Source organism: Etheostoma spectabile, chromosome 19, assembly GCF_008692095.1.
Source record: "Etheostoma spectabile isolate EspeVRDwgs_2016 chromosome 19, UIUC_Espe_1.0, whole genome shotgun sequence".
NCBI lineage: Eukaryota > Metazoa > Chordata > Actinopteri > Perciformes > Percidae > Etheostoma > Etheostoma spectabile.
Window position 1 is genome coordinate 16,561,045 of NC_045751.1, and position 19,146 is coordinate 16,580,190.

A 19,146-nucleotide genomic window follows, 5' to 3' on the forward strand; every position below is an offset into this window, starting at 1 on the left:
GGGTTACACTGCAGCCCGGTCTGTGGCTGCCGATTACAGCATTCATGCTAAATACTGGACCAATTTTAAAGAGTGTTGTTTATCAGTCACAAAAAACATAGGAAAATAGAACCCATGTTAAAAAAAACTGTTAAGTCATGAGGAAGGCAGGGAAGAAGACTGCATGCCAGCAAACATTTATGTAAACATTACACACACACAAAAATGGTCTTTGGAAGTGTTTTTAATGAGGAAGGAAATGCATTGAACATGTTGGTCTTATCTGTCCTCTCTGCAGAGAAGGGCTCCAACACACACACACACAAACAGATCTGTGGTGCAAATAGGGGAAAACCATGTTGCTTTGGCAGTTTGTTAAAGTCACATTAAGCGATTTGGAAGTATGGTTACAGTTTTCCAAACTCCACACAGACACCGTTCGCTGTCTGTTAATGGCAAGCCGAAAGTGATGACGGTGCTGTTAACGTTTCACTTCCTCTGGGCCATGCAAATTACTGAAAAAAAAAAAAAAGGTACCAGAACCTAATTCCATCTAACCCGAATCAGTACCGCTCATGTACCGGAAAGAATATGAGCGGTACCCAACCCTAAGTAATATGTGTGCTTTATCCAGGTAGATGATGACATTCCTTCTCTTCATAGTACTTCCTCTCCTGGTGATGACTTTGTGTTTGAAGACTTTGCTCGCCTGGGGCTAACGGGGATAACGTTTGACAAGGATGAGGGCGACCCCTTCTGCTAGCTCCTCCCCCTTCTCATTCGCCTGCAGGGTCCGCTGTCTGAGCGGGAGGTTACAGGACACCTCAACCCCAGGAACCTAGAGAGAAGAACTTCTAAAGACAGCCTCTTGAGTCTTTCCACATGCTTTAATTGTACCATTTATTCTGTATGGGCTGCTAGATGTGTCTCTTGTTAAAAGAGCAGTCAAGAAACCAACATTGTGCAGGGTTTTCCCCAGGAAAGTTGTTTTAGCCTGGTGGCAAGAGTATTTCTTTTTTTATGAGGGCCCGGTTGGGGGCCAGCAACAGACTGATGGCAGCATTAACGTAGCCCAATAGTTTCTGTGTTAACAGAATCATAGACAGAACTGGGAAATTGATAATTAAAAAAAACAACTAAAAGACAGATTCCATAGGGCCCTGCATTAAGTTAGAGCTAAAAGCTAACTGGAGATTTGAAAATATGACTGTCTACGTTTCCTACCATTTGGGGGGGGAGCTAAAATATACTGTTTACATAAAAAAGAATTTGGCTTGGTGGGGGGCAATTTAGTGGGCCACTAGGCTCGCAATACACTGAGGGAAGCCCTGGTGCGTTCCATTTACCTCGGAGGTCAGAGCTGGGAATGATGTCACACCCAAACTAGTCTATATCCACGACGTTCCACTTCCGGGATTTCTCCGACGCTACCGGAAATTCTGCTGGATGTCTGATAGCTTCCTCTTTGTAAGTGTTGTACTTATAAACTGGATTTCTGAGGACTAGGGTTAACTGCTCCTCTGATCTCTGCAGGGTAAATCCAGACCACTAGCTAGACTATCTGTCCAATCTGAGTTTTCTGTTGCACGACTACTACAACTTTTGAACGTACACACGTTCCACCAAAACAAGTTCCTTCACAAGGCCATTTTGCAGCATCACCGGGGCTCCGTCCAGCACTTAGCACAGCCAAAGACCATCGGTATTGGTTTAAAGAAATGCCAATAAACCAGAGCAGGTTTTTCTCCCATCCCAGAATGCTGTGGACTAGCCAGACCTTCCTTCGCAGTGCTGTGCAGGAAGGCCAGGCAAAGCAAGACCACATCCGAGTTGAGTGAGACTCAAATAAGACAGAAGTGCTAATAAACTATATGTTACTACAGCTTTCACTACTGTTGGTTACCAAATTCAATACTTTTTAGGCACCGACCGGATTGCCTCCCGAGTATCAAAAAATGCCATTCTAAACCCAATATCATTACAGCTGACATTTTCAGCGTCAGTGAGCCAATAAACTAGTAACTAATAAACTAAGATCTAATAATGGTTGTGATTGGCTGTCTGATGTTACATGTCGTAGAAACACGCAGGAAAAACGTTACACAAAAAGCCAGGGTTCACGTAGTAGGAGCTGAAAAATACATGAAAAGATCATTTAGAAACCGTCATTGAAGTCAAGGTGTTGGTATCACCAGGGTGCAATTTGTTTTTAATCATGCACAACAAAACAAAACATGCAATAATCAAATCCTCCTTAACAATATCATGGATAGTGCCAGTCGGCTGGCAATGCTAAAACACTTATTTATCAACTTCAATATCCAATGGAAAATTACCTCAAAATGAAATAGCACAACGTGGTGTCAACATAAAACAGAGCTTTCAAGCCGGGGTGCGGAGTTCACTTTGCAGCAAAGACAAAATACTTTCACCCAGGAAACAAAAGTTTGTTCCTTGGTAGTGTTTTAACCACAATCTTTTTCCTAAACTTAACTAGTGTTTTTGTCCCCACTGGGGATAAAAAAAAAATAATAATTATTCAGTAGAGGCAGGGATATGTAGACCAGAAAAAGGGTAATTCTCACCCTGGGTATCGGTTCAATCAAAACATTTTGGACGATACCCAGCTAAACGGAGCAGCCATGTTGGATTTTGAGCTCAGGGTACTGCAAGGTTGTCCATTTTCACAACTTGGAAATCTGAGTTCAGGGGGCGTGTTTACGACTCTGACCCTTTGAAATTCCGACCTCCGAGTACAAATGGAACGCACTATGAGTCACACTGGTTGTATGCTCGTGTAAAAACAGGAGGAGATGCTCAGTGACTCAAGCAACTCTAGTGCACATTTAGCAGGAGTTTAACTAAGTGAGGCTACAGTTTTACAGATGTTCCTGCAGAAGTGCTGCTGCTTGACTCTTTCATCATTATGCTGATGTCAGTATTGTACATGCTGCTGTGATTCAGGTTTATATAATTCTAGCTTTTAAACAAAGGAATACGAGTGGTGTTTTTATATTGAGGTTCAACTGTTCAACTGTTGTCTTTTATGGTTTGCTTTTGATTGTTGCTTAGCCTCTTTATAATGAAACAAACTAAATGCATTTTTATATTTGGAGCAGAACTAGCTAGCGAGTTACATGAACCAATATTATTTTGTAGTTGTTTTTTTTTGTATTTTCTGGAACGCATATCAATGTAACAGACTTCTTTTTTTTCTTTTTTTTTTATATATAGTCCCTTTCACACATGCTCTGCAACTGTGAACTTATCTAAACATTACATAGAGGAACTGAATGTGAGAGCCAAATCTCTGAATCTGCTGGACCGGACATTAAAGGGATCTTTACCCTGCTAGCTCCCAAGTACACAGTCTGTGTAATTTTATTGAATCGTCGTTTTTATCATGCAGCTGGTGCAAAGCCGGAAGAAATTCTCCAAGGGTAAACACAAAGGGTCAGTAACACGAATATGCTATGGATGTAATATAAGAACTAGATGCAGCATTTCAGGCGGAGCCCATTCTTGGCATCCCTTTGTGACGCTCAGGATCGGGGCATACGTTTAACTGGCGCGCTAGGGGACAGTTAGGTTTAGGAAAAGATGGTGGATGAGTTATAAAATGTACGTTTTAGAACCAGCGGGACAAGAATGGGACACAAACCCCGGCCAACCTCCTCCGGCCTTTCATTTTACTTTTTCATACTAATCGATGCCGTCGCTCTTAACACTACGTCGTCTCAAAGTGCTGCCGAGCTGCTGCTCTGCCCGGTGCATTCCATACAGACGGTGAAGGGTGCTTTTGGCGTTGGTATCTGATGCCGAGAGCCACTGCCCAAGCGTCTGTATTTGACGAGTTAGGAGTATGAACGGGGCTAATTGAAATAAGAATTAAAAGATTTAATGATGCGGCTCTTCTAGACCTTCCAAATGTCAGACCAGTGCCAGACGGACAGCTTTTTCCCCCCCCTGTTTCCAGTGTCAATCACTTGGGAGTGTGTGTTAAAGGGTCTGGGAGAAGTGATTAATAGTGGAAAGTTTTAACCAAAAACTTGACTGAGTTTTACATCTAATTGCAGTAATGAACAGGCAATTTAGCAATATGCTTACAGTTGTGATCTTGACCGGTCTTGACACCAAGAGCTGTCTTGAGTGTTACAACACTGGCCCGGATTACGCAAATGTCTATCGGAGAGAGACAGCAAGACTTGTTGTTATGACCAAATTACGAACTGGCTACGTGGCTGCAGTGTAATCCGCGTCACGTTCTGCCTCCAGCATGCTCTACCCAGCAACAGCCCTCAACTAAACCAAACAGTTTATTTCCAGGAAGTGAACGCGTTGTGTTACATGTGTGAAAGGGGATTTCAGACAAGAAACCGGCTTAGCTTTAACCTACCAGTGTGAGATCAACATTAGTGGAATCTAACTAAGTACATTAAGTACTGTCCTTAAGTACAATATTGACATACTTGTACTTTACTTGAGTATTGTCATTTTACGCTACTTTATACTTTTACTCCACTTAATGCCAGAGGGAAAAACAGGCTATTTTTTTACTCCAAAAAAAACAAAACATATGTATTCTACTACTAATATACGCAGTAATACACACAGTATTTGAAATTGGCTCTGCATTGACAACACAAAAAAAGATGTTCTATAATGACATTACACTTTTAAAGGTGCCATTCTGTAAAAAGAGTACTTTTAATTTGGAAGCTTAAGTAACATTTTGAATTCAGGACTTTTACTTGCAGTATTTGATCAGAGTAAAATTGAGAAGTGTAAAAAATATATATATCTACTTGTCAGTGCTCTCTGGTGGACAAAGTGTATAATGGCGACACTGTGATCAAACATGTCTTTGGATATTCATTTATTGTCACTTCTAAACGTGCAGTGATGAATCTGCGATGACCATCTGCCTCGCCATCATTTGGGCTGTAATCTCCTGTAATTGTTCTGTAGTATTGAATTCTGTGTCACAGTCTGTGTTTGCCAGTGTTTTTTTTTCTATCTATAAAGATGCATGATTTCAGATCTTAAAAACTCTTTTCTTTTGTCCTTGGAGATGTAAATGTGCGCTATGCAAGTGTAACATGCCACAGTTATTATCATAATCAAACCTCAGATTTATAAAGCAGGTAAATTGAAGACTTCACAACATAAAGATATTGCAAGATACTATTGGATTGATGTTATTTTACTTAATAAAATCTACAAATGATGGGTGATGTGATCTTGAATTGACGTAAAACATGACAAAAAGCTTTTCAGAATAACAAAGTTCAGCGAATCGTGAACAGCGGCGTGTTACATCATTGAACAAAATATTGTTGAAAAAGTAAACAAGTCTAGGTTTAGAAGAATGCAGGACAAGCGGAATGGCATTTTGAATGTTGAGGACAGTTTTGCGTACGTCACTGAGGTTCTGAAGACAAAAGAGACTGTCCACTCCAACAGTATCAGAATTTTTTACATTCCGCCCTGATTAAGGACTGTCTGGATGGACGTTTCAGTCACTGACATCCTAAGTGTTTTGATCCTCTGCTGACTTTAATGGAGACCTTTTTCGATCAGAGTAAGTCACGTATTTTTTTGTTTGTTACTTTAAACCACATGTCAAACTCATGGCCCGTGGGCCAAACCTGGCCCCTTTGCATATTTTGATCCGGCCCGCCTATTAATTTAGGTTCACAATAAAGTTTGGCCCGGTCTAGTCCTGCGCCAAACTGAAAAGACAGGGAAATGTTTTCAAACTCAAATTATACTCCACGCTCAAAGCAAAATTTGGCAGACTGACCAACTTTGAGACTCAACTTTGACATTTGTCATCTTTAATTTCATATTTAAAGTTTTTCATAATTAGATTGCTGTTAAAAAAAAAAATGTAATCATTGTTTTGCTTGATTTGCTAATCTCTGATGGCTAGGAAACTTTTTGCTTTTGTAAAGTTGAAACGAATGACAAAAGCAAAAAAATGTTGCAAAAACAGACAATTGCTTTTTTTTTTTTTCTTTTTTTTTTTTTTTAAGTGACAAAAACGTCTGAGACAGCCACAAAAAAGTTGTAAAATTAACAATATCCCCCCCAAAAAATGGCATGCAATAACAGTCAAAGATATTTGACTTTATAGTTTCCCCTATTATAAAAAGGTTTAGCAGCAGCGCCTAATAAATGAATGTAACTAAAAGACTTTTAGACTCTAGCTTACCCAACGTTTTAGACAAAAGCATGATGAAAACACAAATGACAAAAACTACCACAAAAGGGACACAAAGCAACTACAGAGACTCAAAATAAACCCCAAGAAAAACAAAAATGACCAAAAACCTACAATGTGACACAAAATGTATTGGGGAATTGCTTTTTTTATTTTTGAAAAACAAGACATTTTCTAGAGAAATGACACCTAAGTTTTCCACAAAGCCAGGGAAAACACTGTATATGTATTTAAAAACATGTCAATAAACTGTACATGTCTGGGCCTCGATGTGATTCTCTTCCAGTGTGGCCCTTTAGTGAAAATGAGTTTGACACCCCTGCTTTATTGTCCCCTAAATAGTCTGTGTCACCATCCAGTGAGCTGCCGAGTCACTGAAATGGCCATCCGAGAACCCGATAAACATTATAGATGGTCCAAAGTTTCTTTTCACCGTGCTCAAATCAAGATATTCGTGCTCAGAACTTAAGAGTTTGTCCCTTACACTCTAAATCATTGGCTTTTATCACTCAGCATTTTTGTCACTGATAATCAAGGCCACGCGGAATCTGTCTGCAGAATTCCCCTTAAATTTTAAGCAAATAAAAAAAAAAAGAGAAATACTGCAGATTTTCACTCTGCGTTGCTGCTGTAAACGAGAAAGAGAGAGGAAAAAAAAACCCTGCAGATTCTGCTGTTAATATTCCACAAAGCTGAGGCTGTGTGAATTGTGCCTCTTGCTTTTCCTCTGTTGATGTGGCCGCAAGATCACAGCTCCGGGGAGAATCTGGGCTGATTACGCTGACACATTTGGTACCACTTTTCTATGTTTGGTAGTTGTGTTGGAGTGATCTTAACGAGGTCTACATGTGGCCAGTTATGCACATGAATAGGGAGAAAAAAAATCACCTCTAAACAAAATAGTAGGGGTGTAACAATAAATTGAGCTCGATCGATATATCGATTCAATCCTTAACGATCTAATAATATAGATACAAAGTGAAAATCCGCTTTTATTTTGAAATTCACACTTTATATTCATTCTTTTTATTAAGAGTCGTTTGTTTTTAATTTAAATGTGTGAAAGAGCTTAGTAATGAAATTGTCAAATCAAATTTGAGCTTATATATACAGTGTGTGTATATATAAATATGTATATATAATACTTTGCAATACCAGCAAATATCTTATTGTGTTGAGAATCAATATAATATCCTATTGTGTGGTTTACACCCCTATGAGATATACCCAGTAATGCAACATACAGTACTTTAGAAAAAAGGGTTGTTATATACAAGAATTGTGTTCATGTGATATTTCAGTATTTGTGATAACAATATATATATATATAAAAAAAAAAAAGGATCCATGAAAAGATTTGAAGGCTGGCGGCAGATACAGCGGTACAAAAAAATACTTTGCCCATCCACAACGTGAGACAAGTGTGTCTGAGGGGGACAAGTGGGTCAAGAAACTCCCACAAACTGTCTAACTTGCAAGAAGAAGTTTAGCCAACGTTTTGGTTCTACACCAGCATTTGCCTGAAGATGGTCTAGTACCGAAATGTTGTCTACCTTCTGATGTCTGAGGGCAGCTTTACATTTCTTCTTAAATTCTTCTTTATGGTTTATTTGTGTGCATGTAACCTGATACCAATGTGTGATATATATCACAATGTTCAGAAGAAACTCAGCTTTCTGTATAGTGATGTCCAAATTTGTGTCAGAGCAACGTATAAAGAGGTAATTTGGCCCTGACACATTTGCTCGTGTAAGAAAAAGAGGTGATGCCAAAACGATCGCTGTAGCGTACGGGCTGACTCAGCTGCTCCGCGCCCGAACAGATTAGATAACATGGGCGCCCAAATGAAAATAGCCGCGCTACATTGCTATATGTTTTCACTATTATTTCTCATGAAAACATGCCTGAACTCAATTGTTTTGGTGCATGAAATAAGTGCATTCACAAAAGTCTTGGGTTAACAAAAGTAGCATAATATATGAATAAAATAGTAAATAAATGTCTTAAAGTGCTCATATTATGTTTTTTCCCTGTTATTTATTGTTGTATATCTTTTTTCAATTATGAACCTGAAAAAGAGCATAATACAAGCACTTTAAATGAAGTTTTGTAATACCCCTTTTTGAGTAGGAGTGTGTCAAACATTGCGTGGACTTGCCTACAGGAGAGTTTAACTTTATTTTTTCTTGCAAGTTAGACCATGTGTGGGTCCAGATCCAGATCTAGATCTCGGCTCTCATGTCTGCTGCTGCTGCTGCTGCTGCTGCTGCTGCTGCTCCAGCATGACTTCGCAGGTCCGTCCCAGTTCTCCCAGTTTGACTTTGGCGTACTCGGCTCGGTTCAGTGCCATCTGACAGTCCTTCCTGGCTGAGTAAGTGGAGCCTTCGTGAGGTTGACCAGTAGCTACCTGGGGTGGGGGGTGGGGTGGGGCAGAAGGAAAGACAGGTGAAATACAGCTCTGTTCTGATGCACTTCAATCTATTTGTCACGATAAATCGTACGAGGTACAATTCCGGTAAAATTTCCCCCCCCACCGGGTCCTTTTAACGTGTTTATGATTAATGATGAAGCCGAATGTGGGCGTTGGATCGGTCTTTAGAAAAAAAGAGTCTGTAGTAATAAAACAATACTGCCCCTTACTGTTTATAGGAATCTCACTATGAGATTTGTTTCAGCAGTACGGGGCTTTTTTCAAAATAAAAATAAAACTTTTTTTTTTTAAGTTGAGAGACAACAGAAAATTACTTGGAAAAAAAAAAGCAAAACCTACAATTAAAGTAAAAACAGAGCACCTCATTTTATTACACGGTCCATTTTTTAAGTTACAACTTGTACCACAAAACTGTATGCTTTGTTTTTGTTGCAGTGGCGTTCAGGGTTATAATGCACACAAATAGAAACACTGATACTACTACTGTGTGTTGCACCTGTGTGAGGTAGCGGATCTGGCCGCTCAGCTCGTTCTCCACTCGGTTGACGGAGCTCTGGAACTGGACCAGCTGTCTGTCCAGGAGGCTGGCGTTGTGTTTGTCTTTGGAGAGTTCAAGAACTATATTACCTGCAGGGGACGCAAACAACAACAACAACAACAACAACAACAACAGCATATCAGCTTTATGAGCAGACATATTAACAATGCCCATAACATGTCAGAAATAGCACTTCAAACAACTGTTGAAAAAGCGATTCATATTTTTTAAGCAGTTTTGTTGATTTGGGTTTCATTTGCTCAAGCATTATATACATTTTGTTTATCAAATTGTCAGAAAGAACAGAGAGTACTTTTACTTGTAGTACAATTTTCCTAATGCTACTTACAATCTTTTACTCAAATAACATTTTCATGCAGGACTTTTACTTGTAACAGAGTATTTTACAGTGCGGTATTAGTTCCCAGTAGCTCCATCGCTGCCTAAATGCCTAGTATGCGGGTTTTGTGTTGAAGTTGGGTGAAATGTGTCCTCACCGGCGCATTGCATGACCGTCGCTATCTCCTTCTCCACATCCTCCAGAGCTCGGAGCCGCTCGTTCGCCATGAGTGGCCAGGAATTCACCGGTCGCAACCAGCTGCTCTCCGAAAACAACTCCTACTGCAGTCCACACACAGTGCAGTGCCGACAACTCGGCTGTGTGTACACAGGAGAGGATCTAAAAACCGAAGTAACAACCAACAGCTGACGAAGAAACTGCACATCCGCGCACATCAACAAAGAAGTGGCGCTGCTTAATCGACGTCACTCCGTCGCATACTTGTGACGTTCGCTTGGCAGAGAGGCGAGAACATGGCTACATCGGCTTGGCTGCGTGGCCCGTCTGCTACGCGCTTAACGGAGGGTTTGGTGTCGGTTCTGAAAGAACAGCGTACAGAGTATTTACCCGCTCTGTTGGCTAACTACAGAGAACATGGCGTGTTTCAGACACAGGTAGAGCCTTGTCCGGAGATGCACTATATTTGGCTTGGAAGCTAGTTACCTGTTAGCCTGCTGTGGCTGTGCCGCTGCATCTGCTACACGCTTTGTTGTTTACTGAGCTGACGTCTTCGGAGACAGTAACGTTAGCTTTTGAGGTGTCTCGTGCTTTTTGTAATACGTGCCTCCACTGTTAGCTAACACCTGTGTTTAAATCTCTGTAGGGCGCAAGCACCGTCGGGGGTCTCGTGGGCTTCAGCAATGCCAAACTGGGCTCGAGCAAGACCAGGTGAGAAAATGTCTGATAATATTGATTCTATTTTATTTATAAAGCCCATTGCCAATTACCAAATCAGGCACACATTAGTCCAACAGTATTTACATTCAGTATGACTAAACTATAGATTTAAAAAAGTAACTAAAAAGTGTTTCTTATTAGCTGTCATAGGCTGAATCCCATTCCTTCCCCTTACCCCTACCCCTTGGCCCTTGAAACCAAGGGTAGGGGTAAGGGGTGAAAACATACCTATGAATTGGGCACCACTTGGTGACATCACCATACAGTATTGATACAAACCTCCAAGATGCCGTCTAGGTCTTGATTGTGGGGGTTGGACAACAGTGTTATATTTTATAGTTATTTAGGTTCACTTTGTAGGTGCAAGTACTTATCTGTGTAGTACTTAGGTCTGTTTGCAATACAAATGTGTATACACATGCATCTGTACATATACAACAAATATAACCTGTATACATGGTGTGTGTTATCTGTTTCAGTTATCACCGTTTTGAATGTCATTGATGTTCACAAAAAACATTTTGTTGACAAAAATCGTCTTTATTGGTGATAAATTGAACATAACAGGCAAAAACGTTCATAAAAATAATGTACAGAACCATTGTCAACTATGAACCATAACTAACATGTCGCACACAATAAAAGGCACTCATATGTGTAAAACTAAAAAAATCACACAAGACCACAAACAAAACTACAACACACACTACACTGTTGTAGCTCAGCTGCTCTGATATTCCAGACCAGTTGGAGCCTTTGGCCCGTAACCCCCCTCACATATCATCAGTCCATATCAAAACCAACAACAATATAACAAGTGCATGAACAATGAACAGGAATTAATTAAATATTATTACAAAATAGTAGGCTACCAATGCAATAATGAATGGGTACAACATGAACATATGAATAGAAGAACGTCTGCCGTTTGCAGCCCCAACCTGGATCAGCTGCTGTGTCCTCCTGTGTCCTCCTGTGTGAGACGGGCGGTAGTGTTAAGCACGTAGCGATGTATCATAGACCGTTAATAATATATAGCTATACAATCTATGCGTATTACAGTCCATTCAAGGCAGAAATATGTGGGACTGTTCAACGTTAGCGTTAGCGATTAGCGTTAGCGATTAGCGTTAGCATTGCAAGTCTAGCGATTTTTAAAAAGTTTCAGTTAGGAACATGGGTACACAGTACAGGACTGCATAGACCACAAAAACAAGACGTCGTAACTTAATCAATTATTTAAAGCTGAAAGTACTTACATTCATGTGTCTCTCTGGTTGATGCAGCAGCCACACACTGCTGTGGTTTTCTAGTGAGGTCGCGTCCACACTAGATCCGTAGGGTATACAGCCCTTGATCTATGCCCTACCCTAGCTCGTAATACGTATTGGACGGCAAAGTGCCGCGTGAACGCGCAAAAGGTAGGGGAAGGGGTAAGGGGAAGGGGTAAGGGGAAGGGGTAAGGGGAAGGGGTAAGGGGAAGGAATGGGATTCAGCCAAAGTCTTTCAGTCTTCACCTAATGTATGCTCTAAAAGGTGACGTTATGTCATTGTATCATATTTTTTGTTGTTGCGCGTTTTAATGTTATATTAGATATCAGCTTTGCAAATTTCTAATAAAGTTATATTGTGTAAAAATGGCGAAAGTGCATATTTTAAACCCTATTCCCTAAAATTGAAAAGAGCATGTATGGGTTGTTAACGATGCAAAATTCTCACAGGAAGGACTGTTTTTAAAGATATTTTAAACTTTTACAGCATACACACTTGCTACAGGGCCTTTGGGAAACTTCCCTGTCAGTGTTAATGACACGTTACTAGTTTCAGCATCAACACCACTACGATGGGATATGCGTAAACCACCTTTAGACAGGTTGCTCGTCACAATCTGCCCAGGTGCTTTCTTATCGGTATTAGAGTAGTTTTAAGTTAATTGGCAGACAAAAATATGACAATAAACAAAGTGATAACAATCTACATGCTGAAATAGAATTGAAAGTTTCTTGAGGATAAATTTAATTTCTCCCATCTTCCTAAATGTGGATCAGATGACAAAGAGAAGTCTGGATCTACACAGTATACTGGACATTCTTGACATTAACACAACAAAAATATAATAAGTATTTTAATTTATTGTGTGTGTGTGTGTGTGTGTGTGTGTGTGTGTGTGTGTGTGTGTGTGTGTGTGGTGTGTGTGTGTGTGTGTGTGTGTGTGTGTGTGTGTGTGTGTGTGTGTGTGTGTAGGTTTGAGGGGCTCTGCCTGCTCTCCATGCTGGTTAAGGACAGCTCCAGTGATCTGTTCCAGCAACACTGCGTTTCCTGGCTGCGCTCCCTGCAGCAGGTCATACAGGTATGAGGCATACACAAATGTGCCCGAACAAACACAGAGCTGCCTGTCTGCCTCTTTTATAAAACCTGAATTGTGAAAATGTCCACAGCATTAAGCTGCAATCCTGTTGCCTGCGTCGGCCGTCAAACACAGGTCTTTTCATTTTGAATTGGGGTAGTGCGTTTAGGCTCCCGCAAAGCACAGTCTCTTTGTTTCTTCTCTTTCTCTGTGAAGTGAAGCTACCATTAACATAACTGTATAATAAACAGATTTTCTTGGGGGGAGTGCGGCTATCAAACGTGGGTAAATCAATACTTTTGGTCATAATATAATAGCAGGAGATGCAATGTTAGTAGGCTGTTCTAAAACTGGAAATTGGCAGTTGTAGATCAGAACCACTTCATAAACCAGTCACAATGTATGGATGTGCAGCGAGGCTTCGGATGTCATCAATCACCCCATTTGTCTAAAGCGGTACAGGCCGCAATACGCGCTTCACGGAAAACTTCCGGGATTTCTCAACACAAGCTTTGAGGCCTTGGCAAAGAAAATAACATTACGAGATAAAGAACGCATCCGGGCGTCACACAAATGGATTGTGTAAGTGACACTTCCACCGCCAAACAACCCCCTGATCTCCCACCTCCCGGTTTCTTCCTGTAGTCTCAGGCTCCGGTTCAGACCATCCAGCTGGCGGTGAACATCCTGAAGGACTTGCTGCAGTACTCGTCCCAGCTCGCAGAACTGGCCAGGGAGGTCGGACTCAACTCCATCCTGGGCATCCTCACATCTCTGCTGGGCCTCAAGACAGAGGTGAGGCGACACGGCAGGACCATTACAGAACATTGCAAATTGACAAATATTGCAAATATACAATAATTCACCTTTTAGACACAACTGACCATCTATGCAACATATTTTGGCCACAATTTACATGTTACAGCCATATATTATAAGTATATAAAAACAAAAAAAGCAAATAAAATGCCACCACTGGGGGTGCCAAAGTCAGACATTTAAGCAATTAATGGTTTCAGACAAATCTCCTTGGACTCTGGGAAGTCTTTACCCTCTGATATTTAATTGACAAAACAATCAAGAGATTATTTAAACCAAGTAGTCAAGAGATAATAAAGTAGGGGGGGTGTGTGTGTGTGTGTGTGTGTGGTGTGTGTGTGTGTGTGTGTGTGTGGTGTGTGTGTGGTGTGTGTGTGGTGTGTGTGTGGTTGTGTGTGTGTGTGGTGTGGTGTGTGTGTGTGTGTGTGTGGTGTGGTGTGTGTGTGTGTGTGTGTGTGTGTGTTTGTGTGTGGGTGTGTGTGTGTGTGTTTGGTGTGTGTTTGTGTTGTGTGTGTGTGGTGTGTGTGTGTGTGGTGTGTGTGTGTGGTGTGTGTGTGTGTGTGTGTGTGTGTGTGGGTGTGTGTGTGTGTGTGTGTGTGTGTGTGTTGTGTATACCAGTATATATATATTTTTTTCTTCTCACAACTTTATTGCAAATAAACTACACACACTGCTCCATCCAATGCTCGAGAGAAACAATCTGATTTTAAATAAATAAAAATAGTGTTACTAAAAAAAAAATATTTAGAGGGAGATGATTAAACAATAGGAAATTACAATAAGAAAAAAATTAACATTTACATGATTCTTAAAAAAACTCAACATACAACAGTGTGTTACTTATCTGTGTCTATAAGTTTGAATGTATGTATGCATACATATATATATACTTTGAATTCACATTAAAGGCAGTGAAATTGGGGGTAACAATTGTTGCATTTAAGTAAGTTTTGCAAGATAAAACCAATTATTTGACAGTGAATTTAATGTTGATATTCTTATGTTGGAAATAAAAAGACATTAACCAGCTTTGTTGCTCATGTGATGTCAGTGTGAGCTGGCAGCCATGGAGGGGATGACGGCCTGTATGACCTACTACCCCAGAGCCTGTGGATCCCTCAGGGTAAGATATGCTCAAGGACAGTGGAAACAATTCCCCATGTAGAAACTTGAAGTGAGAGAAGAAAAAAATGCAGTTTTTTTCTGCTTCTTTCAGGACAAACTGGGAGCCTATTTCCTCTCCAAAATGGACAGTGCAAACAAGAAAACGCAAGAGGTTTGTGGTGTATCAGTGTCTTGATAAAGATGTATGCAACTGTTATTCTCGTCTCTTCTCAGTTTTGCGCACAAAATTGTATTAACTGGAATTGTAACAAAAGTATACGTTATATTTTGTTTTCACACTGGACCAGATTTCTATTCAGAATAGTCAAAAGCCAAGGGCTTTTTTCTTCTGCAGGCTTTTTTTAAACGCATTTCCATCTAACTGTGCCTGGTTGTCTCTCTGTCAGATGGCCTGTCTGTGTTACGGTCACCTGCCCTGTCTGGGGGGCCTGTTGGACCGAGGAGTGGGTTCAGGCAGAGCTGAAGGCTGGACCAATCAGATTCACTGCCTACTGGCCTCAGCCAATGGCCTGCTGGCTCAGATCTACCAGGGTTCAGAATCAGGTACACTTTTTTGTTAGCGATGGTTGAATGTTTTTGCCAAGCCAGGGTTCAATTTGTCTATGAAAACTGGGTTCAGGGATGATCTACTTCTCTATCTCTATATAGTTGTCAACTATGAAATTATTGGCCAACTATTTTGATGATTGATTATTTGGCTTGAGTAAAAATTCTGATTACAGCTTCCTAAATGTGAAATATCTTTTGGTTTCTTCACTCCTCTGACAGTGAACTGAATGTCTTATATGTTTGAGTTAAAAGCATTCAAGGGAAACGCTGATAGACATTTTAACGGTAAACCACGGTGTGGAAACTGTGTTCAGTTCTTCCCAGCTTCATCCAAGTCTCCTGAAATTGATGATGAAGAAAACAAGTATATAATTAGTGGTGTTTCTTGGATTTGTTTACATATCGTTCTTCATGTCTTAGCTTGAATGTTTGGATTTATATAATTTAAACCTGCACTTCTGGAAATGTTTCTGACAAATAAGCTGTTTAGCTGCTGAACCCTTGTTCCTTTGATGTTAAAACTTTCACTTTTGATAAGGTTTTGCCTTTATTTTTGTAATATAATATAATAAACACTGTTACACTTTTTGAAACTATTTCAGCTTGTGTAGGCCTGTCGGTGCTTTCTGAACATATTGAACACAAAAATACTGCAAAAATACTGAAAACAGGGATAATTTTGGTGACTATAACCGTAAGGTTCAAATTTCTTACCGTTACATCTGTAGTTGCAGCCTTAGACCTTCTTAACGTGGTTATATTTTATATTCTCTTATCTGCTTCATCAGGGCTGAATATTATTGCGTCGGCATCGTTACTCCAGTTGGTCAACTTTATTCATCAGGAAGTCCTTCTCCTTACTCTGCTGAAGGACACGAGAATCCAGCACTATTAGCTCCTCTACTTCGGTGATAAGGGAGCACATACCATCTTTATCAGGTTTTTTTCCAGAGCCGAGGTAGACTGGTTAATTTCGGCTGTTTAATGATGCTGACACATCAACCCTATTTTCGGCCGAGACTCAGTGAGACATTCTGGCGAGGTCGGTGACTCGAGTCCGTTCGATGTGTTCCGTGCTGTCGCCGGAGGAGCGGTCATCCTTAATTTTGGCCGATTCGACTTGTTGAATTGGCGGGTGGGCAGATTGGACTCAATGGCCAATCTGATTGGCGGAGTGCTAACCCGGAAATGACAAGTGAGATGCGGGACGAACATCTTTTAAACTGACGTTTGTCGATCTGAAATGAAGACTGATTCAGCAACTGCATGGCCTACAGTTTTATCAAATGGTTTCTAGCTCTTTAAAGCAGACTGTGACACTGCTGTCACACTCAATGGCACTGAGTTTTACATGTGTATCATACTCCGATGATGCTGTTTTATGAAACAAAAAAAACAAAAAAAGTTTGCTTTCGCTGTTTTCTGGGACAGATGGAACAGTGCAATATGAAGGTTCGGGGGTGGAGCTGGCCTTTCCTCATCTCGACCAATCGGATCCTTTGCTGCTGCTGCAGCTCCAGCACAGATACACAGCTGTCTGCCTGGCACTCAAACACACACTCAGGTACAACACACACACACAACTTTAAAGAAAGCTCTACCTTTTTTATTGGTCAGCACGTTTTTTCTCCAGTTACAGGTTAGTTTGGTGTTTATTCATACCAGCTCACATCTCTGTCCCTTAGGGTGGATCCTGCCTCAGCTGTCCGTCTTCCTGTCAGACCGATACTCAACCTGGTGTGCAGAGTCCTCGCTGTCAGCTCCAAGAGCATAGTGAGCGTACACACACACACACACTCGCACACACACGCACATACACACACAAACTTCTGAGTTTTTTAGATACTGGTGCTAAATTGATATTTTAAAAATGTAGCTACTAGCTAATGTTTGCTTCTACCAAGTGTAATGTTAACTAGCATCACATGCAGTGATGTCTCGTTTGTGTGTGTTTTGGAACACCAGAAGGCAGCCCAGGCACCAAAATAAGGCACCCATTTGGTTAGGTTTGCCGTTTGGTACCCAAACCTAACACACATACTGAGTATTTCAAAATAGGGTCTGAGGAGGCAAGACACTCTGATGTGTTAATATACACTGTAGCACCACCTGACATTTATGAAAACACATGCTTATAAACTGTGTGTGTGTGTGTGTGTGTGTGTGTGTGTGTGTGTGTGTGTGTGTGTGTGTGTGTGTGGTGTGTTTTGTTTGTTTGTGTGTGGTTTGTGTGGCGAATTTAACAGGCGACGGAAGTGTGAGATTGCTGGTCTTGCCCATCATACACACCCACACACTGGAGGTCTTATCGGCTCTTATCACAGCGTGAGTACTGTTGTGCATACACACACGCACACACACTCACAATTTGTTTTTGATTTCATACACCTGTATATCACATGCAATAGCTGAATAATTTTGAAGATACAAGATACTACATAAGATAACTGTTCAGTGTGTGTGTTGTGTGTTGCAGTGTACGTAGCGGCATGGTTCAGTACGCTGCTGTGCTACAGAGGCTGTTTTCTCAAACCCTTTCTGCGTGGGCACCTCCACCCGAAGCCAGTCTGGGACAGCAGAGAGCCTACAGGTAACTTGCTGTGGGTGATAGGAACTGGTTTCTTGAAGGGGCTGAGGCATGGAAGAAGGCTGAAGTTCTTCCAGTTTATTACTATTAAGACAAATGGTCGTATTAGAAACAACCATGGAATTAGAAGGGGGTGGTTTATTTGGCAGCGGTGCTGTGGATCATGTGGTAATGTCAGATTTTGACTCTGGCAGCCGAAGCATTCGTCTTGTGTGTCTCTGCTTCATCCCACAGCTCTGTGCGGGTATCGGTGTACAGAACATTAGAGCTGTGGATCCAGGTGGCTGGAGCCTCGGCAAGCATCCTCCAGGGAAGCCCTGGCCACTCAGAACTCCTGTTTAGTCACCTGCTTGGTGACATCACACCAGGGGCGGAGTCTGTCAAGGTTAGTTCCATGTAGTTAGTTTGAATGTATTCAAGCACCATGTATTCTACAGTAAAAATTGCATATTCTTATAGATTTGAACCTAGCAGGCCTCACCATCCTCCCAGAACCGTCTGGAAATGAATACGTGCCGTCTAAAATTTAACACGCTTTCCTACAGTATCATTAGTTCGAATAATTGGAAGTGATCTGCAGCGTGAATAAGAATACAAATGACGATCAATCATCAACTGTCTTTTTTAATTTATCTGAAAAGATGCCTTTAATTACCCACCCTTTTAAGGCTGTTATTCCCTGAAGCCAGCATCGGTAAACACAATAAGCAATTTTTTGGGTTGGGACTTTGCTGGGATCCTAATGATAACTGTTTTGGTGTTTAAAAAACAGACTCACTTGCTGCACTAAGTTAAATGTAATAAGCTTAAGTTACTTAATTTGTGTACTTGTTATTTTGTAAACACAAAAAATGCCAGCACGCAGCTCTTGTTATCTGAGCAAATACATGTGTTGGATAGGGACTCGGTGTTGGCAGATATTTAATTATTAAAAAATCGGATCGGGGGTCAAAGAAGCTGATCGTGGGCGCCTGGGAAGCACAATTGGTAGAGCGGGTGCCCATATGTAGAGGTTTGCTCCTCGACACAGTGGCCGCAGGTTCAACTGATCTGCGGCCCTTGCTGCATGTTATTCCTCTTTCTCTCTCTCTCTCTCTCTCTCTCTCTCTCTCTCTCTTTCTCTCTCTCTCTCCCCTTTTATTTTTAGCTGTCCTGTCAAATAAAAGCCTAAAAATGTTCAAAAAATGATCTTATAAAAAAGATAGGAACATCACTAATTTCCATCATAGTTCATTGTAAGTTAGAAGGGCTTTTTCCTCAACTATCATCCCAAAATTAAATTTTCTTCCTCCCCAATCCTTTTTTTTTTTT

At 40.9% G+C, this 19,146-nt stretch overlaps 3 protein-coding genes and 1 long non-coding RNA gene across 6 annotated transcripts in view; 2 read left to right on the forward strand and 2 right to left on the reverse strand.

The window, feature by feature from the left end:
- Positions 1-1,176, forward strand: part of arrb2b (arrestin, beta 2b) — a 17,031-nt gene extending 15,855 nt beyond the window's left edge. Inside the window, exon 14 of the mRNA XM_032544470.1 lies at positions 643-1,176. Coding sequence (XP_032400361.1) covers positions 643-742 — 100 coding nt within the window. The 3' untranslated portion in view covers positions 743-1,176. The remainder of the gene's footprint in view (positions 1-642) is intronic.
- LOC116707236 (uncharacterized) overlaps positions 1-4,740 on the reverse strand; it is a 111,345-nt gene extending 106,605 nt beyond the window's left edge. Inside the window, exon 1 of the long non-coding RNA XR_004336435.1 lies at positions 4,136-4,740. This is a non-coding gene — a long non-coding RNA (uncharacterized LOC116707236). The remainder of the gene's footprint in view (positions 1-4,135) is intronic.
- Positions 4,741-7,813: 3,073 nt separating this feature from the next.
- Positions 7,814-9,938, reverse strand: med11 (mediator complex subunit 11). Of its 2 annotated transcripts, XR_004336420.1 has the most exons (4): positions 9,669-9,938; positions 9,130-9,260; positions 8,297-8,609; positions 7,814-8,204 (listed from the first exon to the last, which is right to left on the reverse strand). XR_004336420.1 is itself a non-coding variant. In XM_032544504.1 (3 exons), exons 1-3 carry the CDS (start codon positions 9,736-9,738, stop codon positions 8,439-8,441), a joined length of 372 nt encoding a protein of 123 aa, XP_032400395.1. In that variant the 5' UTR covers positions 9,739-9,938; the 3' UTR covers positions 7,814-8,438. The 2 variants fall into 2 exon arrangements, 1 of the variants encoding a protein (XP_032400395.1); XM_032544504.1 differs by having other exon boundaries at positions 7,814-8,609.
- Positions 9,911-19,146, forward strand: part of pelp1 (proline, glutamate and leucine rich protein 1) — an 18,571-nt gene continuing 9,335 nt past the window's right edge. For both annotated transcript variants that reach the window (XM_032544419.1, XM_032544420.1), the window contains exons 1-12: positions 9,911-10,125; positions 10,335-10,399; positions 12,653-12,758; positions 13,401-13,550; positions 14,626-14,697; positions 14,791-14,850; positions 15,086-15,242; positions 16,680-16,812; positions 16,934-17,021; positions 17,485-17,573; positions 17,725-17,838; positions 18,070-18,220. In XM_032544419.1, coding sequence (XP_032400310.1) covers positions 9,985-10,125; positions 10,335-10,399; positions 12,653-12,758; positions 13,401-13,550; positions 14,626-14,697; positions 14,791-14,850; positions 15,086-15,242; positions 16,680-16,812; positions 16,934-17,021; positions 17,485-17,573; positions 17,725-17,838; positions 18,070-18,220 — 1,326 coding nt within the window. In that variant the 5' untranslated portion in view covers positions 9,911-9,984. The remainder of the gene's footprint in view (positions 10,126-10,334; positions 10,400-12,652; positions 12,759-13,400; positions 13,551-14,625; positions 14,698-14,790; positions 14,851-15,085; positions 15,243-16,679; positions 16,813-16,933; positions 17,022-17,484; positions 17,574-17,724; positions 17,839-18,069; positions 18,221-19,146) is intronic.

Coding starts and splice junctions, on each gene's coding strand:
- med11 (XM_032544504.1), bottom strand. CDS start 9,738: ATGGCGAACGAGCGGCTCCGAGCTCTGGAGGATGTGGAGAAGGAGATA. Junction 9,261..9,668: donor GACGGTCATGCAATGCGCCG/GTGAGGACACAT, acceptor CGTCCCCTGCAG/GTAATATAGTTCTTGAACTC. Junction 8,610..9,129: donor AGATCCGCTACCTCACACAG/GTGCAACACACA, acceptor CCCCCACCCCAG/GTAGCTACTGGTCAACCTCA.